Genomic DNA, 25,253 nt, shown 5'->3' with positions numbered 1-25,253 from the left:
AAAGAGACTGAATAAAATAGAACTAATTTTAAAACCAAAGCTACCTGGTACCATTTGGTATGGGGAAACAGCCTCTTATAACCTCAGAAGTCACTGAAGGATTTTCTATATCACAGAAAGATATACTAGTAAAAAGAGGTATTCCGAATGAAGACCTTGATTTCTCAGGGCTGAATTAAATGATACATACTTTTAATATGATAGCAACTCTAGTTGCTGCTTATTTTATAAAACATAATGTGCATTTGGGAAGAATTTCAATATGAAAAGAATGAAACTTGAAGTCAATAGTGTTTTGTGCCTTTTCCGGGTAAACCCTTAGCCATCCAAACACTGGGCCATGGCAGTGGACTCAGCATCCAGGGGGTTTACTGAAGTATCTTGTGTGACTCCAGCAACTAAACTAAAGTTCCACACCGTCTGTGGAAGAAGATAGGCCTTTCTAATCATTTTATGATTTTTGTGCCGATAGCCTTTTCTTTATTTTTCAAGAAAGAGCATTTGACAGAAGTTACTGTGGACATCAGCAATATCCACTTCCCCCATTCTTTCCCCCAGGACTCTGTGTTAGGACGGTGGACTCAGGCAGGACCCATTGGCTGGTATTCATGGGTGTCACCTTGATTCTCATGGTGTCACCTGTGATTCTCGGGGCAAACATTTGAATTGGGCCTGGCTTACACATTAAAACAAAAGCCCTTTCTAAGTTATACCCATAAGGACAGCACACACATACGTTGGTACAAACTGAAGTACTAACCCATAGTAGACTGTCTCAGTTCCACAAATATTTGAGCTAAATGAATGTGAGAGAAGTGAAGAAGTGGGCAATGGCAGATACCACAGAGAGAGAATATATAGAATCCAGCACCATCAGACGTCAACCCGTCAAATACCAGGGCTGGATTTTTCAAAGAACCAGATAATGCCAGTTTTATGGCCACTAATAACATTTCAGTTATATAAACAAAGATAAAGAGTAATAAAAAATAAATTCTGCTTCGCTGTGTAATCTGATTGCCAACAGGGTTCAGAAACGAGCTTTCTCGTTGTGCACGTGGCATTGTATAATGGACCAGTGATCATTCTGCAGGCCCCTCCCCAACCTTCCATTTCCCTTTTATGGACAGTCCTTAGTTCTGCCAGATCCATAAACTATTCCAGGGAGGCAGGTTAAAGCCCTTTGATTGTGCCTCTGGTAGTTAATGCACCAAATGGTCTTTAGGGGCATTTCATAGTGTGCTCTGCAGCTAATCAGAGTGCCTTGGCCCAGTGATTTCCTACCTCTGTGCTTTCCACATGTTTAAGGGCTCAGTTCAAATACCAGGCCCACCGACTTCTGGAGAGACACGACAGAGCCCAGCTCTGAGTGGGGTGTCTGCTTTAAACAGAGATTTTCCAAAGGATATCCTGGTGTAGATAAATCATTTCATTAGGCCAGGTTCACTCTGCAAACCAGGAAGCAGAGTGCCTGCCGTGTAGGAAAACTCCGATAAACTTGTTATGGCTGTCCTCTGAGCACTTGTAAATATTGTTGTCCATGTCTTTTATATAGGCTCCTTCGAGATTGTATTTAAACACTGACAGGTTCATTATGTGTTTTAAAGCTTTGTTTATTGAGAGCTGATAGCAGAGTTGCAAATATGAGTCCTTTCCATATTGCAATGACATTTTTTTTCTTCCAAATGTCTCCCCTAGTTGATCACTCCCCATGCCATCCGCGTGCAGACCCCTCCTCGGCACATCCCTGGCGTTGTAGAAGTCACACTGTCCTACAAATCCAAACAGTTCTGCAAAGGGACTCCGGGAAGGTTCATTTACACAGGTAAGAACCACTGCAGGGGTGAGCACAGGGCTGCCTTGGCCTCGTGAGTCTTTCACTTGATCTTGTATGTATAAGTGTGTATTTTTTTAAAAACTCTAGTTTCTGTTAAGAACTATTTTCTTTCTGTATTTCACCATATGCATGACCAAATGAGTTGCTGCTATTATTATTATTATTATTATTATTATTATTAATTATTATGAATTCACCTGGATGGCCATGTTGAATGACAGGATCCGTCAAAATAATGGGTTGGATTCCTCAAGAAGCAGAATGAGAAATAAAGGAAGGGGGAAAGGCCCTAGACAATCCTGAGTCTCTCTGGATGATACACCATCCGTGCTGGGGTTGGCTTGCTTTATGGAGTACGGATGTGCTTTAAAGAACAGTGCGACTTTCTTCCAATCTGGGCACAGCTTTTGTACTGTAGACAGTTGGTAGTTTGCACATTGACTTCTGGGTTGGTGCTTTGTTTCCCTGTCAGCTGCAGTTGGCATGCGGATCTGCCTCGTGGTAAGAAGCTAGGGTTACAGGTGGGAGGTGAGTTCCCTCCCATCGGTGGAGAGAAGCAGGCAGGTTCTCTATGGAAATACACTGAGTGCATGGTCTGAGTGCCCACTGTGCACTTTCAGAGATCTTCGGATTGTGCCGTGCAAACTGGACATGCAGGGATCTGTTTGCAACTCAGATTTTGATTCAGTAGCTCTGGGTGGGGGACCTGAGAGTCTGCATTTCTGACAAGCTCCTGGGTGTGGCTACTGCTGCTGGTCCAAGGACCACAGTGGGACTCATGTACCCCCCTGATTCGTAGTAGTCATCCCTACATAGCTGTCTCCAGGAAGTGGTCCCATGTTTCCGTCTTCATTCAATAAAGGACCAGTGCAGTCTGTTAACACATCCTAATTATAACCATACAATTCAATAGACACATTTTATTTTGCTGTGGCATTTTACCTCAAAGCATCTTACCTTTTGTATTTAAATACCAGGAACAAAATCAACCATGCTTCTTAGTGTCTGTCTCTCTTTCTCTTTCTTTCCCCAACCCCCTCAAAATTATAAAAACAATTAATGTATCCTGACCCTTGGAAATGCCTCCCAGCCCTTTAAACAAAATGCAGGTTTGGTGCCTGCTTGACGATTAGTTTTAGTTAATTGAAAATTATAGGATTGACCCAAGAGGAAAATTTTGTTTGCACTCCAATCACTTTTACAAATTAAGGAAAATTACCACAATTTTGTTTAGCTAAGGTTTCACACTGAGTTCAAGAAATTAGCTCAGCCATCCCAACAAAGTCAGCACTTTGTTAGTGAGCACTTGAAAAAATAATAGTCTATCTGGAGTTTTGTGGTGTATACAAACGAAGCATAGAGAAAGCGACGATGCTTTATAGAAGTAGGCCAAGTGTTTTTAATTAGGCTCATTGGTTCAGCGTAAGTTTTGAAGAACAATCAAACTAGCAGATTAGCTGTTTCTTTTAAAGCTAGGATTTCTTGCCATTCATTTTTCCCATGAGAACTTCCACATAGCACTACTTTTTTTTTTTTTACAAGCCTCATTATGGGCCTGCAGGAAAAGGACCAATTGCAACTTCTGATACTGTAACATTCCCCACCATCATTCCGATGGGTGGGAGTTTTTCACAATGTTCCTCGCTGAACTCGGTGTTCTGGAACATATTACAAAACCACAGAGGCCAAATGTTTTCTCTGAGGAGTTTGGACTCTGCTTTTGGCCGAAAACATTTAGGCCTCGCTGGCTGCTTATTTACTCTGCTATTAAGAACAAGAAAAGGAGAAGAAAATGTCGTGTGGTGGGAGGTACAAGAGGCAATCAGGCATGATTCCGCCTTGGTGACAACGTCCCTGCCCATTAATGGTTCCATTTTGTGGTCAGGTCTCATTTAGAAGAAATTATTTTTAATCAGTGTTCAACAAAATATCCCCTTGAGCCACCTGGCCATAAAGTTTTTTTTTTTTTAATCATCCCCATTAAATTACTTAACTTCTCAAAAGAAAATAGCTAGGGACCCATCATTATTTGGAATTTTTTTTAACCATTTAAAAAAAATTGCCATCAATTTAAGAAATCACATCTTGGAAAACCCGTATCATAGGGGAATTAAGATCAAAGGTAAAAGTGGCATATTTGCCAGTCTAACAAAGTTAAGGATAAGAGGGAGAAATCCTGGGTGTGTGTATACACTTGTAAATGTACAAGAAATGTAAAGTATAAAGAATACTTCTGCTGGCCTCAGACTGTGGGCAATAGACAAGAAGACTTCGTTTTATCAGCATTCTAGGAGAGAGTCTTAACCTCTCCCCATGTGGCAAAAAGAAAAATTTGAAGAAATTGGCATGAAAACTTCCCCACTGATGTAGTTGGCTGTTAACAGTCACGGTGACATTATGTCCTTTCTAACAAAAGGGAATCTCTGTTAAAGGCTGAGCTATACATGGGCCTCTTGATCATTAGCATGAAATGCCTGTACCCAGGGTCACTTGTTCATGGTGGTGCTCCCAGCTCCTGTGACTTTCTCAGTTTACCTCTCTGCTTGCCACCGCTCACTAGTGAAGGCATAGAGGAGGGTGGGAAAACCCCTCCTCTGTTCATTGTATGAGAGCACAGGTCATTGCAAATGTTAGCCCTCTTCTTCCCTCCACCCACAGAAGCTCACACTTCATTTTCTTGAACATCCACAGTGTTTCAAGATGTGAGAGTTGGTTTTCTGCATGGGGAGCCAGCCCTCCTGTTTCATAATGGAATGTCACTTGGAATTTTTTCCTTAAAAAAGAAAAAAATCCTAAGACTTAAAAATAACAACCCAAACTGAGGCACAGTTGCTGTTTTCTGAGCGTGTGTGAGAGGGTTTGGGTGTATAGATGTGGAAGTCTCTGAAAATTCATAATCGTTAAGAGAGAGAGAGAGAGAGAGAGAGAGAGAGAGAGAGAGAGGAACAGCATGGCCTAATCTATGCAAATAGAGGCAGACTTTTTGAGGAGGGAGGGAAGGATTTGACTAAACACAGATTGCCTGCAAGCTGGCTCCACTTGTAAGGACTGTGAGCGCACCCTCCATCCTCGTTCTTCAGCCCAGGGACATGTGAGGGATGCTTAGCTGCCAGATGTGCGGGTCTCCTGTGGTTGCCCAATCAGAGCGCAGGGCAAAGTGAATCCCAACTTTATTAGACCAGAGAAGCTCAACAGCACTTTCCCAGTCTTCTTTGTTGTGGCCAGTTATTCTTACGGAAACCCAGGGCAAGGCTGACTTTAAATGCTCAATGTTTTCTAATAGAAGGAAGCAAACACCCTTTCCAACCACAGGACTGTTTTCAAAGCCCTCCCTCTAATCGGGTTTCTGGTCAGTCGGTCCAAGAGGAAGCAAACCTCCCATAAACCCCCAGTGCCATGGAAGGGGGTCTTCCCAGAGCCTTTGTTATTCTCCCAGCTTGTTTTCCTGCAATTGTGACATCTTTAAGAGACTTGGATCTTGTAGGATTGTAATCTCTCCGGCTAAACTTTAAGTAATCTTTGGAGCTGACAAAAGACTCTTAGGAGCCTTTAGCTGCTTCTTCAAAGTTCTTAGAATTGGTTTTCCTGTTAAGAAGTGGCCAAATCCAAAGGCAGTTTTTACTTCATTCCAGTTATTTCTCTATTGGAGAGGCTGCTACCTTTAGGGAAAATGTAGCTGGACAAATGGACCACTGGGACAAGGTTCGACCGGCTTAGGTGTGCACGAAGAGCTGAATACTGCCTGCTCCCTGCAACGTTGGAGAAAGCCCCAAGGATAATAATCTAATCACTCAGATGTTTGGTTAGATCACTCAGACTATTTCAACCTCCAGGTTCTCCCATTCTTAACATTGTTCACCAAACTTCCTGTCCCTGTGGAAGGACTGAACCAAATCCCTATATATTAGTCTCAGAATTAACTTTGAAAAAAATTCTTCCTGGAAATGTTTCCTGTTTGTACCTCATGCCCAAAATAACTGCATATAGAAGGGCCATTGTATTGTAGCTGAATCTGCTGTGAAACTCAATGACATGCTCGCCTGTCTTTCAAGTTTTCCTTTTTTCTCTCCGTTCCTCTTGTGTTCTCCCTCTTCCCCCTCCCTCTTTTCCCCCTTTTCATGTTCTTCCCCCCATTCTTTCCTCCCTCACTTCCAAGGATATGGTACAACATAGTGATTGATTCTAGGGTTCAAGAGATCATAGGTGTAGATCCAACTCTCAAACTCTACCACTTACTAGAGAGGTTATGTTGGGGACATTGATGGCTCTGCACCACAATCACCTCATCTTTACAAGGGAATCATACTTTACTGGGGTTGTTTAGTATCAGAGGAATGTATGTAAAGTACCCAGCATGAGCTAGCATGAGCACCTAGCCAGATATTGGGTGTTTGCTTTAATGACTGATGGCCATCATTATTATTCATTCATTTCTTGCAGAGTCCCTACCATGGCGTAAATGTTTTCCATGTATTGTTTATCTTCTCCAGCATTTCCCTAGAGGTCTAAGAAATGTCCTTTAGGACTTGTAGTAACAAAACTGTAGGCATCAGGAAATTAAAGAAACAAGTAATGCCAATCAACCACAAACAAAAAGAGCAAACTATAAATAAGGTAACAAGAAAAAGATTTATAAATGTGAATACAAGAATTTTGATAGACCAACCATTTTCTCAGGAATGGCCTCAAGAAAGACATGTTATAATAAGGCAGCCCTGATTCGTCAAGTTTTCTGATGTTTGTTTTTCAGGAACAACACACACCTGTTCTCTTGTTTCCTACCCCTAAACTCCTACCCCTCCTCTGGAGGTCACAGCAACATGGATATAGTCGATCCCCAGACCCCTTCAAAGGTGTTTAAGTTTTTGAGGAAACGCCATACTGTTTTCCACAGTGGTTGCACCAGTCTGCATTCCCACCAGCAGTATAAGAGGGTTCCTTTTTCCCCGTATCCTCACCAGCACTTGTCCTTTGTTGATTTGTTGATGATAGCCATTCTGACAGGTGTGAGATGGTACCTCATTGTCATTTTGCTTTGCATCTCTCAGGTGATTAGTGACTTTGAGCATGTTTTCATAGGTCTCTTGGCCTTCTCTATGTACTCCTTTGAAAGTGTCTATTTAAGTCCCTTGCCCATTTTTTGATTGGATTGTTTATCTTCCTTTTGTTATGTTGTATGAGTTCCCTATAAATTTTGAAGATTAAACGCTTATCGGTGATAACATTGGCAAATACGTTCTCCCATGCAGTGGGCTTTCTTATTGCTTTGTTGATGGCTTCTTTTGCTGTGCAGGAGCTTTTTATTTTGATATAGTTCCATTTGCTTGTTTTCTCTTTAGTTTCTATTGACCTAGGAGCTGTATCAGTAAATGTCTGCAGCAAATGTCTGCCATTTTGCTGCCCATGGCTTCTTCTAAGATTTTTATGGTTTCCCATCTTATGTTTAAGTCTTTCATCCATTTAGAGTTTATTTTTGTGTATGGTGTAAGTTGGTGGTCTAGTTTCATTTTGCATGTTGTATCTATCCAATTTCCCAACACCATTTATTGAAGAGATTGTCTTGACTCCATTTTATGTTCTTGCCTCCTTTGTCAAATATTAATTGAACATAATGGCTTGGGTCGATTTCTGGGTTCTCTGTTCTGTTCCATTGGTTTCATGTCTGTTCTTGTGCCAGAACCAGACAGTTTTGAGAGCAGTGGCTTTGTAGTATAGCTTGATATCTGGTATTGTAATCCCTCCAACTTTGTCCTTCTTTCTCAAGATTGCTGCAGCTATTTGGGTCTTTTTTTTAAAATTCCAGATGAATTTTGGAGAGTTTATTCTAGGTCTTGAAGTATGTGCTGTCGGTATTTTAATGGGGATTGCATTGAATCTATAGATTGCTTTGGGTAGTATGGACATTTTAATGATGTTAATTCTATCATTTCATGAACATGGTATATTCTTCCATTTGTTTATGTCTTCCAAAATGAGGATATTTTAACAGCACCTGCATCTAAGGAAAAGATTCATCAATGTAAATACACTCCTGACAGTGTGTGGGACAGAGCTCCCTTAAAGACACTCAAAAAGAAGGAAGCAGACAATGGAATGTCTTTTTTGAAAATCCAAAGATTTGGTAATTACAGCACATTTTTATTGGTATTAAATATGTCCCAACTTTCATGTGATTAAAGAAATTGTTTCTTTCTAGGTATTAGAGTAGGAATCAAAAGACCTGGGTTCTAATTCTGTTTTACTACTTTCTTTTGTTACTTCTCACAAATATTTGTGGATTGCCTGTTCTATTCTAGGCAATGTTCTAAACCAGTTCTAGGCAAATTTTTAGAACTGTATCGAGCAAAACCAGACATAGTCCCTGTTTTTATTGATCTTATAGTCTATGAGGGAACACGGACATTCATAAGTTTACTATTTCAAATCTGGTGAGTGCCCAGAAAAATAGGTAAAGAGTTTCAGACAAGCATATAACAAAGGAACCCCAACGGATCAGTTAGAGATTTTCTTTCAGGTAAAGATGCATGAGCTCCAGTTTGAAGGATGACTAAGAATTAACCTGGCCATCAGAAAAGGGTTGGGTAGAAAGGGTAGGGTTGGGAAAAGAGAATAAGTGTTCTAGCAGAGAGGAGCATGTAAGGGAGCATTGAATGGCAGTAAATGTGACATCTTGGAAGGCTGTAAGAATTCCAGGGAGGCTGAAACATCAAAAGAGAGAATAGCAAGCAAGAAGCCTGGAGAAGTAGTTGGGGACAAGCTAATGCAAAGCCTTGTAAGCCATGAGGAGGAGTTAAGTTGTCATCTTAAGAGCAGTGGGCAGTCCTTAAAGTGTCATAAATGACAGGTGGACATGACTCTATTTTCACGTGGGGGAGAAAAAACTGGCTGAATGGAGCATAGGAAACCAGAATGGATGTTGGTAGATCTGTTGGGAGGCCATTGCAGTTGTCTGATAAAGGGACTTGGTGACTTTAATTTGGGTGATAATGGCTGGAGATGGCATAAAGTGAGAAGATTCAGGAGGTATTTAAGAGGAAAAATGCACAGGACATGGAGATGGGTTGGATGAGGAGGTAAGGAAGACAGCAAGCTTAGGCTACCAGAGTTTTGGCTTCCTCTGCTTAATAGATGGTGGGGACATTCTTCCTCTGGGTGTCCCAAGGGTCTTGTATCAATGAAAGAATGGGCATGAACACGTTTTAACACATATGTTAATTGTTGTAAAGACATAACTGAGCACATAGGGAGAATTGGGGGAAAGAAGGCAAGCATTGTTTTCTTTTCTATCAGATCATTTTCATTTGGGATTCAGCTGAATGAAGGCTGTGCAATGAACACTTGACTAGCAAGCAGTTCTGCCTTAGTGGTGTCCTAATTGGAAGAGACCCAGGAAGAAAGAAAAATTAACAGGCTGCTCCTGTCCACATGTCTTGAATATTACTCCAAATGAGCCATTTACACACAAAGAAAAGAATTCAAGGCAGAGGGAATGTTTATTCTCTGTGCTTTTGTGATTCAAAGGGTAGGTCCCAAGCCTCTTCTCTACTGAAGGGAGTTCTTTTTTTCACAAAATATGATTGCTTCTGATCTGATGTATGTCAATATGATGGGTGATCCTGAACCCCCTGGCATTTGTAAAGTTAAGCACTGTTGGTGCCACAATGGGTACAACAGCAACAAGAATCACTAAAAGTCCATTGTACTTCTGTGACATCTGTAAAATGAAAGCCGTTCCTGCAAAGAATAAGGCTGGTCTGAAGGAGGCACATTATTTTGCATATTTTATGTACATACTTTCCAAGAAATATGACCTTTATTTCCTATTTGGAGTGGAGTGTAATCAGAACTTGAGTAGCTAGTGTAACAGGATCATTAAAAGGGATATTTTCACTGACATTAGAGGTCTAAATGGCCACTAGGCCTTATATACAACCTTGGCTTTTTCCTGTCTACCCGGAGTTAATAAGTGATAAGGCCGGGAGAGAGATAAATCACAGAAATCCCTGTCCAAAGAAAACATATTGACTACAGCCAAGCAAATAACAGACCATAACCAACGGTCCCATTCATCATTCATGTAATAGGGATATAAAGTATTTCCTACCAATGAAACGGTATAGAAGGAAAGGCAGATAAGCTTCCCCAATCTAAGACATGTGATTTGGTTATTAAGGGACATGAACTATTTGTCACATGGCTTTAATCTTTAAGATGTGTTGCCATTTCTAAACTATAAATTTCTGGTCAGGGATTAGAAAGCTATTAACAATAAAGGTAGAAACTGAGCTTTATATGTATTCTTGCCAACGTAATGCAATACTATAAAGTCTTGAACCTCTAATCTCTTTAGCATGATATAACATGATTTGGTTTTCTAAGCCAATAAACTATTTGGGGATTTTCAAAGCTTTTGTTTTTATTTTTTTTTTATCCAGTATCATGATAAATTAACCCTTCAGTTTTTAAATTATATATGTTGAAACTTTCTCTAAGATCCTAGGGATGGCAGGTGGGGGTGGGGAGGGAGCCTAAACTAAATTTCTTTTCTTTCCCCCCCCTCCTTTCCTGAGATGTATTCCCAATGTTTGATGGAGGATTGTTTTCCGTCTTATTTGTCCACGTTTGCAGAGGTATGGATGCTGGTCTTTCTGTTCATTGTTAACTAAGTGATGTGGCGCCCACTAGAGTATTGCAACTCGCTTTTCTTTCTTTATGGCAAAATAGTCCATACTGATTTCAGATAAATTAGAAAGCATCAATAGAAAGTAATTGAAATAGTAAAAGTGCCCACATTTCTACCAATTCTTTAAACATAAACACTCAATAAATATTACATTATTAATATGAATTTTAATGGCACATATCTTGTCTTTTTTTCTATGCATGTATCTGCCTCATTACTAAAATAGGGTGATTTATTACATAATACTAATTTGGGTTTTTTTTCCACTTAACAATGTATCATAAGCACCAGGACATTATGAATTTAAAACAATTTTGGTCTTGAATAATCATTTTACATCTCAGCATAATCTTATAATGAGATATATCCTTATTTTCTTGTTAAAGCATAAATACCTTGAATTTGGGTTCTTGTCTCTTTTTATTCCTGGGAACTTACAACACAGGGTCATTAATCCTTTACTCACATTCTTTGGTGGCCACATTGGTCAGAATTCATCAGCCATGCCCAACTGAGTGAGCCTAGGTAGCTCTGAGGGCTGATGTCTCAGAGGTTGGGACCAGCTCCTAAGCCTTCATGCACCTACAGCGTGGAGCCATTTGTTTTCATCCTGAACCACCTCTGGAGGGTCAGTGACTTCCATAAGTTGCCCCCTTGCTCCGTGCAGCAGTACTGTTCTTTCCATAACAAAAATGGGAACTCATCTAATATGCTTAACGTATATGCAACTGAATCAGGTCAAAAATTACAGCAGTGGGCAGGTAAATTTAGGATACTCCCTGAACCACCCTCCCCAGGAGATGAGCATGTCCCACTTGCATTCTGAGCTCCTTTCTTCTCTCTCCTTTGTCGACCGGTTTTCCACTCCAGTGGCCTTTCAACTGTCTTCCCTGACTTTTATCCTATGTTTCCTCCTATTCCACACTTTTTATTTACACTGTCTCCTCTCAGTCTTCTTCCTCTTTGCATCACTGAGATGTAAAACATGTTTCCCCTGAGAATCTTTGTACTGCGGGCTTTATTATTGCATTACTTTGGCATCATGTAAAGACAAGAAAACTTAGAAAGGTGAGTGACTCCTTCACGGTTATGTAGTTATAAGTGGAGGAGCCAGGATTTGGATGCTGGCTGAAGGAGACCGGAGTCCACACTGTGGTAAACCTCTTGGGATGCTACTTTAGCTCATTCAATTTTTGGAATTAGGTGACTCCCTCGAATTAGAGTGTTGGTGATGGTAGAGTGTGGGTATTTCTAGGACATGTCAGGTCTGACAGAACAGGGGCTACATATTTTTACCAAATCCTATCCTTGTGAACATAATGCATATTTGTGTAGAAAATGTTAAAAATACAGAAAAGTGTGAACAGATCCGTTATTCCACCCTGTGAGAAAATCACTGTTAGTATTTTTAGTACTTCTTTAAATATTTTCTTTGTGTGCTCTCATGTCCTTTTATCAGAGTGAATCACAGTGTGTTTATGTAAGTTTGTGTCCTGTTTTGCAATTTAAATGATAAAATAAACATTTCATCTGTTAGTTCAAATTCTTCCTAAATACATTTTAGTAGGTATATTATAGTTCATCTTATGGCTGCATCATAATTTACTTACTCATTCACTGATCATTGGATAGCAACATCTTTCCTCTCATAGAACTTTTCACATCATATATGCCAGCATAGGGCATGATTTTGCATATGTGTTCTCCATTTTCCTAATGAAAAGTTTTTATGTTTTAAGGCCAAGGTAACCATATACATATTTATAGAGAGTACTGAATTGTCAAATGTCTACTTTAATATTTTACATATTATTTTAGTTACACATTTAAAATCATCACATAATTTACAATATTTACAAGTGCAGTTGGCCCTGGAACAACACAGGTTTGAGCTTTGAGGATTCACTTATATGGGGATTCCTGGTATAAGTAGACTTGTGCAGTTCAAATTCATGTTGTTCAAGGGTTCAAGATCCACGGTTGGGAACTCATATATGTGGAGGGCCCACTTAAGTTACACTCAGATTTAGAGTGTGCGGGAAATTGGCACCCCTAGCAACCACTTTGTTCAAGTGTCAACCAGATAACTTTTTCCACTTTTAGGCTTTACACTTTATAGCCATCAGCATTTTTTTTGAAAAAATCAGAACCAGAGCAATTTTTAATCCCTTCATATTATCTTTGAGATTGTTTGAGATGTTGCTCTTACTGAGTCTATGCATCATGCTTTCCCTGGAAATTTCATCCTAAGCCATAAGTAAGCATTTGCTTTATTTAAATCTCCAAACACAACCATTTTCAGCAATGTTTTAAAAACTGATCTTGGAAAGGCTTATTTTGAGGAACGTTTGTACTGGTGAGAAGCCAATGTCCTAGTAAAAATTACTCTCTTTATGTCAATTTTCTATTCTTCTTTTTTGTTTTGACTAACTTCTTCAGCTGACCTCTGTAAGCATCCCCAAACCACCATCCATCATGATTGTTTTATGCTCCAAACAGTACTTAGTTTTAAAAAGATAATTGGGAAAGCACATTGTCATAGGAGATACTTTAAAATTGTTCAAACATATAACAAGGGAACTATTTTTGTGAGATGGATATTCTTTTTCTATATATTTCAGGACATTGATGTTTCTTTCCGGCCAGTGGGTCATACGCCATATGCAATCATGAGTACGAATTGAATACTATACCACATGGTATTTTTGACTTGAATAAAAGTATGCTCATTTTCTTAAGCGGACCTCATATAATTCAGGGCACTGAAAGTACAGGTGGAAACATCTCGTTAATGTCCGATTGGAGAATTTCAGCCAGACCTCTCTATGGTGGTTAGGGGGTGGGGAGAAGCTAGGGCTCTCTACATTGTGGCAGAAACAACAGAAGAGCAGACTTCCCCTTGTACCCACTGCTCTTCAGCCTGAAATGTAATTGTTCATCTTTTTCCTGTGAACATAAACTGTGGTTCACTTCTTACATCATGGGTGGAAGGCCTGACCGGCTGGGCAGAGCCACCTGGGATCCGCCTGTGGTTAGCTTCAGGAAGTCCCAACCCCTGGTTACTATGGAGTTAATTTAGGCCTTTGTTTAATGTCACAATGTATTCACATTTAAATATCTGCACAGAATAAAGGCTTCCTAGTCATTATACACATGTGTATTGTTTCCTTTTAGTGTTAACTGATTTTTTAAAAAAATATTCACTGAGTCCAGGCTGACTGTGTGAGGCTATTGGGAGGTTTGGGTGGAGGAATGTGTCTCTGGAGAATTTGCTGTGAGCAAGCTTGTAAGTCTTGTACTTCCGTTTCTTCAAGTCTAGAAAAATGAAACATGTGCACTGTTTAGCTCGGAAGGTGGAGGAAGATCATCTAAAGGCTTGGAAATTTCACTTAATAAAATTATTAGCATCAAATCGAAAACGTTACTGTGACTTGTCAGAACGTTATATGTGAAGAGCCAAAGTACAGGCTTGGCTGTTCAGCCTCTGTGTGCCTTGTCTTTGTGTCGTGCCTATGCAGTTAAGTAAAAATACTTTAATGAAGTCTTTACAGTTGACCAAGTCTTTTCTATTCAATTTTTTTGTGTGTTTGTTTACCTGTGAGGTAGGAAGGACAAGCATTTTTAGCCCCATTTTCAAGTGTGAAAAATGAGTTTTAGAGAGAAGTAGTGAGGTGGTTCATTTCAAGTCATTTAGGTCGTCACATGGTGATGGGTCTGACATCAGATCTCTATTTCTCTGAATAATTGATTATACTTAATGGCATCTCATATTTTTAATCTACAAAATGGACTTACCCTACTTTTACTCTTTTTTTTATTTTTTTATGGACATTCATTAGATTGGGGGTTTCTAGAGTCTTTGGCTGCCTCCTTGGCATTGATGCCTGGGTTACATGTAACACTTATTTTTAGCACTTACCACTAGTTGATATGATCTAAATTATTTGTGTTCCCTTGTGTGTATAGTCTGTCTCTCACTAGAATATAAGCTCCATGGTGAGTCCTGTCTGTTCACCACTGTATTCTCAGGGCCAGTACAGTGCCTACTGAAAAGAGGGAACATTCAATACTGATCAATCAAATCAATGAATGGAAGAAAGTCTGAAGGTATTATTGAAAAATTTGGCCACAAATTTATGGGATGTGAGCCTTAAAGATAACCTAATTACCCAGGTTGCTGATGCCTTTACAGATGATAAAAACTAGGCTTCCAAAGTTTAAAAACTTGGCTGACGCCATTTGGCTGGTGGTAGATCTTTATACCTGAGTCTTTTTCTTTGACTGATCAGCAGAAGGCTTATCTCCACACTGTGTATATTCCCTGTAGGCTCACTTAGTTGTAGAGGAACTGTATAGCTATAGATTCTGGATTCAAGACAGACCCCCAATTTGAATCCTGGCTCAGTCCATTTCTAGCTTGTGTCGTAACCCACTGGGGACTCTGTTTCCTCATCTATATAATGGGGATGATACTCTCTCATAGGCTTGCTGAGAGGATTCCGTTAGATAATGCATGTGAAAAGCTTAGCTCAATGCATGGCATATAGTAAGAGCTCAGTTAGTGGTGAGTCTTATTTAAAAAGGATTCGAGAGAACAGACTCCTGAAAGTCTGAATTTTAGAGATGAAAAGGCCCTCAGAGGTGGCCTGGACCAATCTTAGCATTCTGTAGAGGAGGTAACTGAAGCTTTCTCACACCAACACATGATTGATTTATATACAGAACCAGAAAAAATCATATATAAATGGATTTGCTAATTATCTTGTCAATGGACTTCGAAATACACAAATATATGAAGACATGATTTTTGCATGTATACGAAAATCATCTAACCAACATCACCATGGTTATTTGGGAGGCTCCTCTTGAATTATTTCAGGTCATTAATCTGAGTAGACTCTCAAGGAAAGAGTGAGACAGTAGAGAAGGCTTAATTCCTTGGCCCTCCAGTATGTGACCTGTTAAAAATAAAGTGTCACCTATCTTCTTGTTCTGATCTGTTTACTTCTCGTGTTTTCCTGTTGACAAAAAGAGGAGCTTTTCTTCACTTCTGAGTACATCAAAGTTCAGCAGAAGAGTCAGGTGCCATTTTCACTAACAGGGAAGTGGAGTCACGGATTTAAGGACATTTCCTTCATCCTATCTTTTTGTCAAAGTCCAGTATAAGAGCAAGACATCAGTCAGACCCCAGCAAGCTGCTGGGAGACCTCCTCCCAAGGTCCAGGAAAGAGAGGGACTTGGTGGGATCCCCCTTAACACAGTGTCCCCAGCCACACTCTCCAGTCTAGCACCTGTGGGGACGAGTTGGATATTTCCTCTTGGCCGCAGGGCTCTGGGGACTCTACATTCTGTCTTTGAGCCTCAGTGCCCTGCAGTGTGATAGGCATGGCTGCACTTACAGTAGTGACCTTCCTCTTAGTGAATTTGGAAGCAAAATCATCATCCTCAGGGGCAGTGAGAGAGAGCGATAATTGCAAGATGATGGTGACCAGGAACAAGATTAAGACGTGTCCGGGGAGAGGTCTCTGCTGTGTGCCTGGCACAGTGAGGTGTCTGCTGCCCGCTGGCTGGCAGTGAATGAATGCATGAAGTGTTGTCAGGCCTGCCCTGCAGCTACCCGTGTGGAAGGTATCACTGTATCAATGGCATATCCCAATTCATAAAAAAAAGCATATCTTGTAAGTGGGTTCTGCTTTAAACCTTACTTGGTGCTTGTGTTCGAATTCAAATAAAAGAGATTTTTTTCAGACCATCCTAAAAGGGCTCTCAATTGTTGGTGAAAAGCAATAATAATAATAATAATAAAAGGCCAGTTGTCCATTGTTACTAAATCTAAATGTAATGAGTGGAGTAAAAATAAAATATATTAATTCCACTTTTCTAACTGCAGCTAGGTCTCATTTAAAAACAGACCTAATTTAACCACTAATATAAGTATTTAATTAGAGTTGTTCCCACTGCTTTCTTCTCCTCAGAATCTTTTTCATATACTTACATCTGATGCAGTCATAGTGTGAATCCTTCTAAGGGCCCAGGTTATAATGGAAAAGAGGTTTTAGGGCTTCATAATTGCCCAAATTAAATAATATGTACATAAATGGAGGTTTGAGTTTAAATTGTACCCTGCAATGCTATAAGGAATTGAGTCCCTATATCCTGATACCTACTGGCCAATCAGAATGAAATGCTCCCCATTTTATTCTATACCAGTTAGCATAGTTTATTGCAATATTAAGTACAAGTTACAAGAAGCACATTGTTGTTTAAGACTCATTGATTTAAGCAGAACTATTCTTATAAAGTTTCGTAGGCTTTTACATAAAAAGAGAAGAGCCCATATAAAATTATAAAATCTTAATGCAATATAACAGCCTATAATATAATATTCTCCCATTTTCTAAAGAAGCCATCAAAAAAAATTTTAATGAGTTTATTAGAACCACTGTTTGTGAATTCTGGGATGTCCTGTCTAATTAGACTTAATGGATTTAAGCATTTCTCTAATGAAATCTGTAGCTTAACTCACCCGGGGTTATATTCCTTGTGCCCCTGTCCTTAAAGTGATTTTACTTTATTTTTATTTGGGGTGGCATTAAAAAGAAATGAAAGACTATGATTCTGCCTCATTCTCAGATGGATATAGTGAAAAATACAGTGCTTATTATGAAGTTAATGTGAATTACCATGTAATTACCACTGGCTGCACTGTAATGATTATTTAGTTACCACTGAGCATTCTCTGCCAAGTAACACACATTATTTCATAGGAAGCATAGAATTAACTCAAGTCATCCCGGAACTCACGGAGGGAGCATATTCCCGATCTCTTTCCTTAAGTGTTGGCGCTGCTAATGTTAACATCTAAATAATCAGGCTCGGAGCAAAGCGACAGCCGAACAGGGTATGAGTTTACATGATTTGATTTGCGGATGTTTTAAACACTTAGCAGGAGAGAGCTAGAGAGAAGCCAATTAAATCTCTCCTAGGTGCATAGAGTTATCTCCTTTGTGAGAAACAATTTAAGGGGATTGCATTGGCTCTTTAACTGGAGGGGAGAAGCAGCATTAGGAATGAAATTTCAGATGCAAAGTGCTGATCAATCGTGCCTCCTTTCACGTTTTTCAGCTTGGTGCTGCTATTTGAAAGGATTTGCACTTTTATTTTGCAAGCCCAGGGTTCTGTTCAACTTTTTCTCCACGAAGTGTTCCTTTGGCTATTGATTACGGTGTGCCTCGCTTAGAGTAAAACAAAAACAAAAACAAAAAACATGTCAGAACACCCCGTCCCTTTCAGACACTGCATCTTATTTAGTGTACCGGAATTCCCAGTTTAAAGTAATCACAAAATTTATGGAGAAACGGATAAAAAAGGTTGTAAAATATCGATTGGGGGAAAATAATAACACAACTCATCTATAATAAGAAGAAAAATGAAGCAATAATTCAGGGGGTATCGAGCGGTTTGCTGCTGGGAGTATTGATCCAGTCCTTTACGGTATAAGATCGCACCTGAGATTGCTCTGAAAGAAAGAACAGCATTCCTGCGCTCATTATTTCTCAGATACGATCGCCTTGTTACACGGGCCCTGCAGAGCTGGGCTTGTTGCAGCTGGGAGAGTGGGACACGCAATAATAATAATAAATAAATAAATAGCTCAGAAATCTATATTGCCTTAAAGCCACTGTGCGTGGTCTTAATAACACATTGGCTCTGATTTTCTAAGTCCTCCGTTGCTGTATAGCAGCTAATGACAAGTCCGATGCTGTGTGGTTCGCTGAGGGACCAGGCAAATCTTCATCTCATATAATGGGTTCTCTGTGTGGCGGGGAGTCTTGTCTTGGCCGAAGAAGCTTGTGTCTGTGGTATTTCTTCCTAAGTCCCTAAATTAGAAACAATCCCTTTATGCCACTTTGGACTATGAAAAATGTTGGCTTTGTTTGATATTTTTAGACAATTTTTTTTTGATGAGGCAGTGGTGTTATTATTCCTGAGCAGAATCTTTTAATATGGCCCAGAACTTTGAAATGATTCATGTTCACAAGTCATGAATGTATAACTTTATAATTTCCAAGATGTCAAATGACACATTAACTCAGCCCTGGGCCATCATCACAGTAACTTCTTACAATGGCAGACTATATTTAATTGCTGAGAAATTCCAGGTTCTTTGTAGACTTTAAGATGATCCTATAAGGAGTGAATATTCTTAATATTTTCAAATATTTTGCTGTCATGCTATTCTTTTTCTTTTTTTTCCCCTTGGAGGAGAAGGTGAAATAATCTTAAAATTCCATTTTAATAAATTTCTTTAGCCCTATACTGGTTTGGCTCAGTAGATAGAGTGTAGGCCTGCGGACTGAAGGGTCCCAGGTTCGATTCTAGTCAAGGGCACCAATCCCTAGTGGGAGGCATGCAGGAGGCAGCCAATCAATGATTCTCTCTCATCATTGATGTTTCTATCTCTCTCTCCATCTCCCTTCCTCTCTGAAATTAATAAAAAATTATATTAAAAAAAGTCTGATGCCTGTTATGTTCCAGGCACCTGCTAGACTCTGTGATCCAGAAAAGTAAGGTTCTTGCCCTCAAGACACTTATATTCTAGTGAGGGAAGGAAAGCAATACCAAAGTTGAGAAGTGAATAATAAAATTATCAGATTGGTAAACATGTTATGAAAGAAATCAGAGGGGTGATCTGGTAGAGCATAATGGGGGCAAGGACGGCTTCTTTAAATATAATTAGTGTGCCAGGCCGGTGTGACTCAGTGGTTGAGCATTGACCTATGAACCAGGAGGTCACTATTCCCAGTCAGGGCACATGCCCGGGGTTGCAGGCTCCATCCCCAGTAGTGAGTGTGCAGGAGGCACCGGTCAATGATTCTCTCTCATCATTGATGTTTCTCTCTCTCTCCCCTTCTCCCGTTCTCTTTGAAATCAATAAAAATATATTAAAAAGAAATAGGATTAGGAAAGTATATAATGAAGAGCACTTCGAGCCTGTGCAGCATCACCCAGGCAAACACGTTTTTGTTTCTAAGCATCTGTGCATTTTCCCCAGGGCTGGAGACATGCTGTCATTTGCCCAGAGCTTCACTTTCCCTCCCCACCCCCAGCCACTCTGTGATCATTATCTAGAAATATGAGCCATACCGGCTGACTATGTTCTCAGCAGATCAAGCTTCCTGAAATTTCAATAAGCATTGATCCATGTCATTGCGCCAGATCCTTGAAATTGTTGTTTCTATAATATTTGTCTCTCCATTTCTGACTCTAAAAGGAACACACACAAAAAGTTCCATGGAACAGGGGGCCGATGCCTGGTGTCAATAAAGGGGGATAGAGAGACAAAGATGGAGAAGTAGAAAGAATAAAACATCTTAAACATCAAAACTAACTCCCAAAATAGCTTTCAATAAACTGCAAAGCACACCCCCTCCTTCTTTATCCACAAAGTAAGATTGAAAGTCATCCCAGCGTCTTAAACTGCGAATATTGAAATTGCAAGATGTATGATGCATTTAGTGCAGACGGTGGTGAAGTGCAGGAGTCACTTTAACTTTGTCTTTTAATTTTCAAGATTTATCCGCTGTAAGGAAAGAAAATGTTTATAAGCGTTCTTTGGTATTCACAAAACATATGGTTGCCAAACAGTGCAAAGAATGGAAAGAAGTCATCATTACCAAGCTGGATGACTCAGGAAACAGAGTGATAAATATGGGAGTGACAACATATTATCTCAGCCCTTTCTAGCTCCACATTTTTGAGTCATGATGATCCCGTGTACCACTGCCGGGAGTATGCTAAGTCAGTTTGGAGCTAAAGGAGTTTTAGTTTTAAAAGAATAACCAGGCAGGGTCTGGGAAGCACAATTACAATAAATGATGTCAAGTCATCTCAGCTTGAATAAATATATATTGTATAATTTGCTTTTGCACTTTAATTTCTTGCAACGAAAGGAAAGTGGCAAGCAACAAGAAAGCAATTAATTGCAACAATGATTACTTAGCTTCTGTAATGCCTGAATTAAAAAACACACACATTAAGATTACTTTTCTAATAGTTCTTTTTTTTTAAATCGTTGATGCTTTTAAATAGCAGGTGCATTTGAATTGTTTTAAAATACTGCTTCCCTCCCCTCCCCGCCTTGTTGGCAAACAGATTGTCAAAATGAGCTGTGTGGTGGTTTTGTATTGTCCCGAATTCATGAAGATAAATGTCATATCCTAGCTAATCTATTATAATCCTTCTCTGTGTGTGCTTCTTTTAATTCGAGACGGGCCGATTATTGAACAACAAACTCGTGGCTGTCAGTGTGATTTCCACGTGTGGACTAATTCTCTTTCATCAGCCCAGGGCCTTGAGAGCGGTCGCTCTAGTAGATGTTGAAGGAGTGAGTGGATACAGAATGAATGAGTGCAGGAGAGCCTGGAGTTCTCTGGCCTTCAACAGGTTACTTCGCCACTTAGACCTCACTGTTCGTATCTGAATAATGGGGGAACTAAACATATATTCTTCACTAGTTTGTTGTAATGATTAAAATAGATAATATGAGTAAAGCACTCACCACATTGTAAGTGGTGCCCATTCAGGAATCAAAGAAAATTGATTACCTGACAGTCTATTTCTAGTGCCTAGTACTATGCCTGGACCAGAGTACAGGCTCAACAAATGTTGTTGACAGAATGAATCTTCTGATTCTTATTAATTAATAACAATGGCTATTGCTGCTGACACTTAAAAGGCACTTACTATGTTCCACACACTGTTTTAAGTATAGGACATATTCTTAGACACTTAATCTTTAAAAAATGAAGAAATAAGTACTATTATGACCCCCACTTTACACATGAAGAAACTGAGTCAAAGAGGAGTTAAGAACTTGCTCGAGGTCATGAACCAGATGTGCGTACAGGCAGACCGGCTTCAGACACCAGGCTCTTGAGCTTATAGCTTACCTTTAGCATTTAGGCACAGAGGCAAGGTGCACTGTGCCCTCATCATTCATTCATTCCCCAGATACTTATTAATCATCCTCCATATGTTAGTTACCGCAGATGCCATGTATAAGATGGGCACAGTCCTGCCCTCATGGAGATGATCATCTAATGGGTCTGGTTTCCTCAAATTTCATTCCATCCCATACTTTACTCAGTGACTATTTGAATGAGAGGCATTTAGAGGTCTTATTTGATGCAGTAGAATAAGGCTATATATGTATTCAGAAATGAGAGTACAGGGTAAGTCTGAAAGGGAGACAATTAAGGTGGCATTGTAACGATCATTATGGGTTATCCAGCATACATCCTACTTTTTCTTTGCAGTGGTTCTCAACCTTCCTAATGCCACGACCCTTTAATACAGTTCCTCATGTTTTGGTGACCCCCAATTTCATTGTTACAAATTGAACATAATCAAAGCATAGTGATTGATCACAAAAACAATATGTAATTATATATGTGTTTTCCGATGGTCTTAGGCGACCCCTGTGAAAGGGTCGTTCGACCCCCAAAGGGGTCGTGACCCACAGGTTGGGAACCGCTGCTTTAGAGAATACAGGACGCATGCCTTCTAAAGGCTGAATTGCCACGGAAGCCCCTTCCTGCTTTCCAATGCCGTGAGCAGGTTTGTGGCCTTACCACCTGTCCCATGCCAGCCTCTGGGTGGGGCTGAGCAGAGCATTGCTGCAGTCAGCCCTGGGGGCACGCCTCTGGGTCAGCCTGTGAAGGGTGACAGGGTATCTGGGAAGAGCCCACTTCATCTTCTTTTCTGAGCATCTGTGTCAGAAGTCATGCTTTTTACAGAAAAGTCCCACCAACTGTTTCTTTATTTTTTTGAGTTGAATTTATTGGGGCGACATTGAGTAATAAAATTATACAGGTTCCAGGTGTTCACTGATACAATACATCATCGTATATTGTTTTGTGTGTTTACCACCCCAAGTCAAGTCTCCTTTCATCATTATTTATCCCCTTTCCCTTCTACCTCCCACACACCTCTTCCCTCTGGCAATCACCATGCTGTTGTCTGTGTCCATGAGTCTTTTTTTTTTTCTTTGCTTAATCCCTTCATCCTTCTCACCCAGCCCCCAACCCCCAGTCCCCTCCCCTCTGACAGCTGTCAGTTTGTTCTCTATCCATGAGTCTGTCTCCACCATTAACCTCAAGGACACAGGGATTAGTGGCCAATAAGTGCCTGCATTTTAGATCTGTGGCAGAATTTCCTAATAATTGGTCTAAGCATTCAAACTGCGTCCCTTGCATAAATTTTATTCTTCTCTGCTTGCTTTTCCTGTTTGGACTTGTCCTCTTCATTACTCAGTCCATTCATTCCTTATTCTCTTTATATTTATTGAGGAATGAAAAGAGTTTACATTTTGATCACCTTAAGCACAATGCCTGGCAGAAAATAAAACGTTCAGTAATGTTGATTCAACTGACTGATGATGGATGACTACGAAGAGAATTAGAAAACTACTATGTTTATATTTCAGGAAATTATTTTTAATAAGGAATGAGTTCAAGCAAAATAGCCAAAGTAATGTGAAGAAGTAGTAAATCATTCAGTAAAAAAGGACCCCCAAAAATCAAATTTGACGCAGTAGGGTTTGGTGATTTTTACAAAACAAATCCATTGATCTGGACTCTCCCAGTTTCCTCTGCCTCTGCCTGAGGTCACCAGCCAAGATGACTGATTGGCCTGGGAAAGGCTCTAGAGCAGCAGTCGCCAACCAGTGGTCCGTGAGGTCCAAAAGATTGGCGACCTCTGCTCTAGAGTCTACCTCAGAAAGTAACTATCTCACCCGTGGTCAGAAGGCAGGCCAGACACTTTGCCTGCAGAGGCTGGGGAAGTGTAGCTGTGGTTGAGATTTGGCTGAAGGGAGAGAGACTGCCAGGGTGAGAGCGTGGGTCTCAGAGGCCCAACCAGGACGGGAAGGTGGGAGCCCACATGGAGGGCACAGCACACTCAGTAAGTTAGGACACTGGGTCAATTCCAAAACTTACTAAGGTTTGCTACTAAGTTGTCTAAGCTGTTTAAGTACCACAGACATGTTGGCCAGCTTAGAAATTTCGGGATGAGAGCCTTAGAAAAGCCCCACTGATTTCACATTTTGCTTTTTTCCGTAGGAAAGTCACCAGCTCTCTTGATCTACGGCCCTTTCATTTAGAATCTTAGGGGATTGGTAGGTGGCCTTTCACCAAACTATGATCTGCATGTTTAGGTGTTTGTGTTCGCTTGTACTGGTAGACCCTGTCCCAACTCCCTCATCGGTCTTCACACAGATTCTCCCAACATCCTCCCAGGGAAACCATTTTCCATAAAGTCCTTCCCCCTCCCTCTTGCTTTCCTTAAGGATGTGTGTGTGCTCAGCTGATAAATGGGCCCTGCTTTCTGGCAGGCATTATACTTACAAGTCTCAGCCATTAAAAAAAATTCTGTGAGAATTCCCAGTCCATCAAACATCTTAAAATGCCCTCACATCCCTGTGCTTTCTCTTATCTTTAGACCTTTAACTAACTAAGCCCCCCAAAGGGTTTAAGCAGCGGTTCTCAACCTGTGGGTCGAGAACAATGAAAATACATCCTGCATATCAGATATTTACATTACGATTCATAACAGTAACAAAATTACAGTTATGAAGTAGCAACGAAAATAATTTTATGGTTGGGGGTCACCACAACACGAGGAACTGTATTAAAGGGTCGCGGCATTAGGAAGGTTGAGAACCACTGGAAGGGTTTAAAAAGAAAATGAACTTCCTAAAGCAGAAGGAAGTCTGTTGTGTTCTTGAGTTTCATTGTCTGCCTTTTATTAAACTCCACTGTGTGCAAAGTGTGATGCAAATACTCAGGGTACAAACTCTAATTGGGTGCAGAGAAACCACAAATAGAGGGCAGGCTGTGTTGGCAAATGATGCCAGTCAAAGAGATAAAAAACTCTAAGGAATCTAAGTAAATGGCTGTGGGGGGGCAGCCCAGCCTGGGAGTCCAGGGAACTCAGACCAGGGAGGGGTTTTGCCTCGGGGACCAAGGGTATAAGATTCCTATGAATTTCACTCTTCTGTTTTCTCTTGCTGTTATTGAGTGCCGTCCTCTTAAAAATGGGCTGATGTCATACGTGAAAATGATATAAGAAACTATAAGAAGAACTCTGACCCATCCATTATCTCCCTTTGTTTTTATCTCTTAGTTAAGATATGTTCTACAGTTTTCCAGAATCTATGTACAAATAATTTCCCAAGCTTATTATTTGCATTGTCCCTCTCTGCCCTGTTGTTTCTTCCCCCTCCCCCGAGAGATCTGAGGGTATTTTTACTTTATTCACCTTGCTATGGAAAATCCTGCACATTCACCTGAATTCAGTTTTGAGTAAGACACGTTACTTGCATTGAAGTGGGGAGAGTTTCGCACCTTTTCCCAGTGTTACCAAGACACTTTTCTCAGAAAGCAATAGGTGCTTGTAACGATGAGTCAACTATTTGGGGTCCTTGTCAGGTAAGGATGGTGTTTATGATCTGATGACAGAGATTTGGAAACAGAGTGGGAGGCATAGGTGAGGGGCTTTTATGGGTAACTTTAAGAAGGATAAATGAACGAAGGAAGCACACCTCAGCCTTTATTTATGAATATACTTTCTCATTTGCTTCCCTCTTGAGATGCCCTTCTGCGGAACCCCTAGTTAGATTACTGCAGGTTTTTTTTGGCGTTTTCCTATGAAATCTTCCCATTTTGCTATAGC

General features: G+C 40.2%; 1 protein-coding gene across 3 annotated transcripts in view; it reads left to right on the top strand.

Moving 5' to 3' along the window:
- The window catches only part of EBF1 (early B-cell factor 1), a 391,732-nt gene that overhangs the window by 307,686 nt on the left and 58,793 nt on the right, over nt 1-25,253 (top strand). For all 3 annotated transcript variants that reach the window (XM_005870547.2, XM_005870546.2, XM_014543163.1), the window contains exon 10: nt 1,699-1,825. In XM_005870547.2, coding sequence (XP_005870609.1) covers nt 1,699-1,825 — 127 coding nt within the window. The remainder of the gene's footprint in view (nt 1-1,698; nt 1,826-25,253) is intronic.

This window comes from Myotis brandtii, unplaced genomic scaffold (genome assembly GCF_000412655.1).
Source record: "Myotis brandtii unplaced genomic scaffold, ASM41265v1 scaffold32, whole genome shotgun sequence".
In the NCBI taxonomy this organism is placed as follows: domain Eukaryota; kingdom Metazoa; phylum Chordata; class Mammalia; order Chiroptera; family Vespertilionidae; genus Myotis; species Myotis brandtii.
The sequence above is the reverse complement of the archived record's forward strand: the minus strand, read 5'-3'. Positions and strand labels throughout refer to the sequence as shown.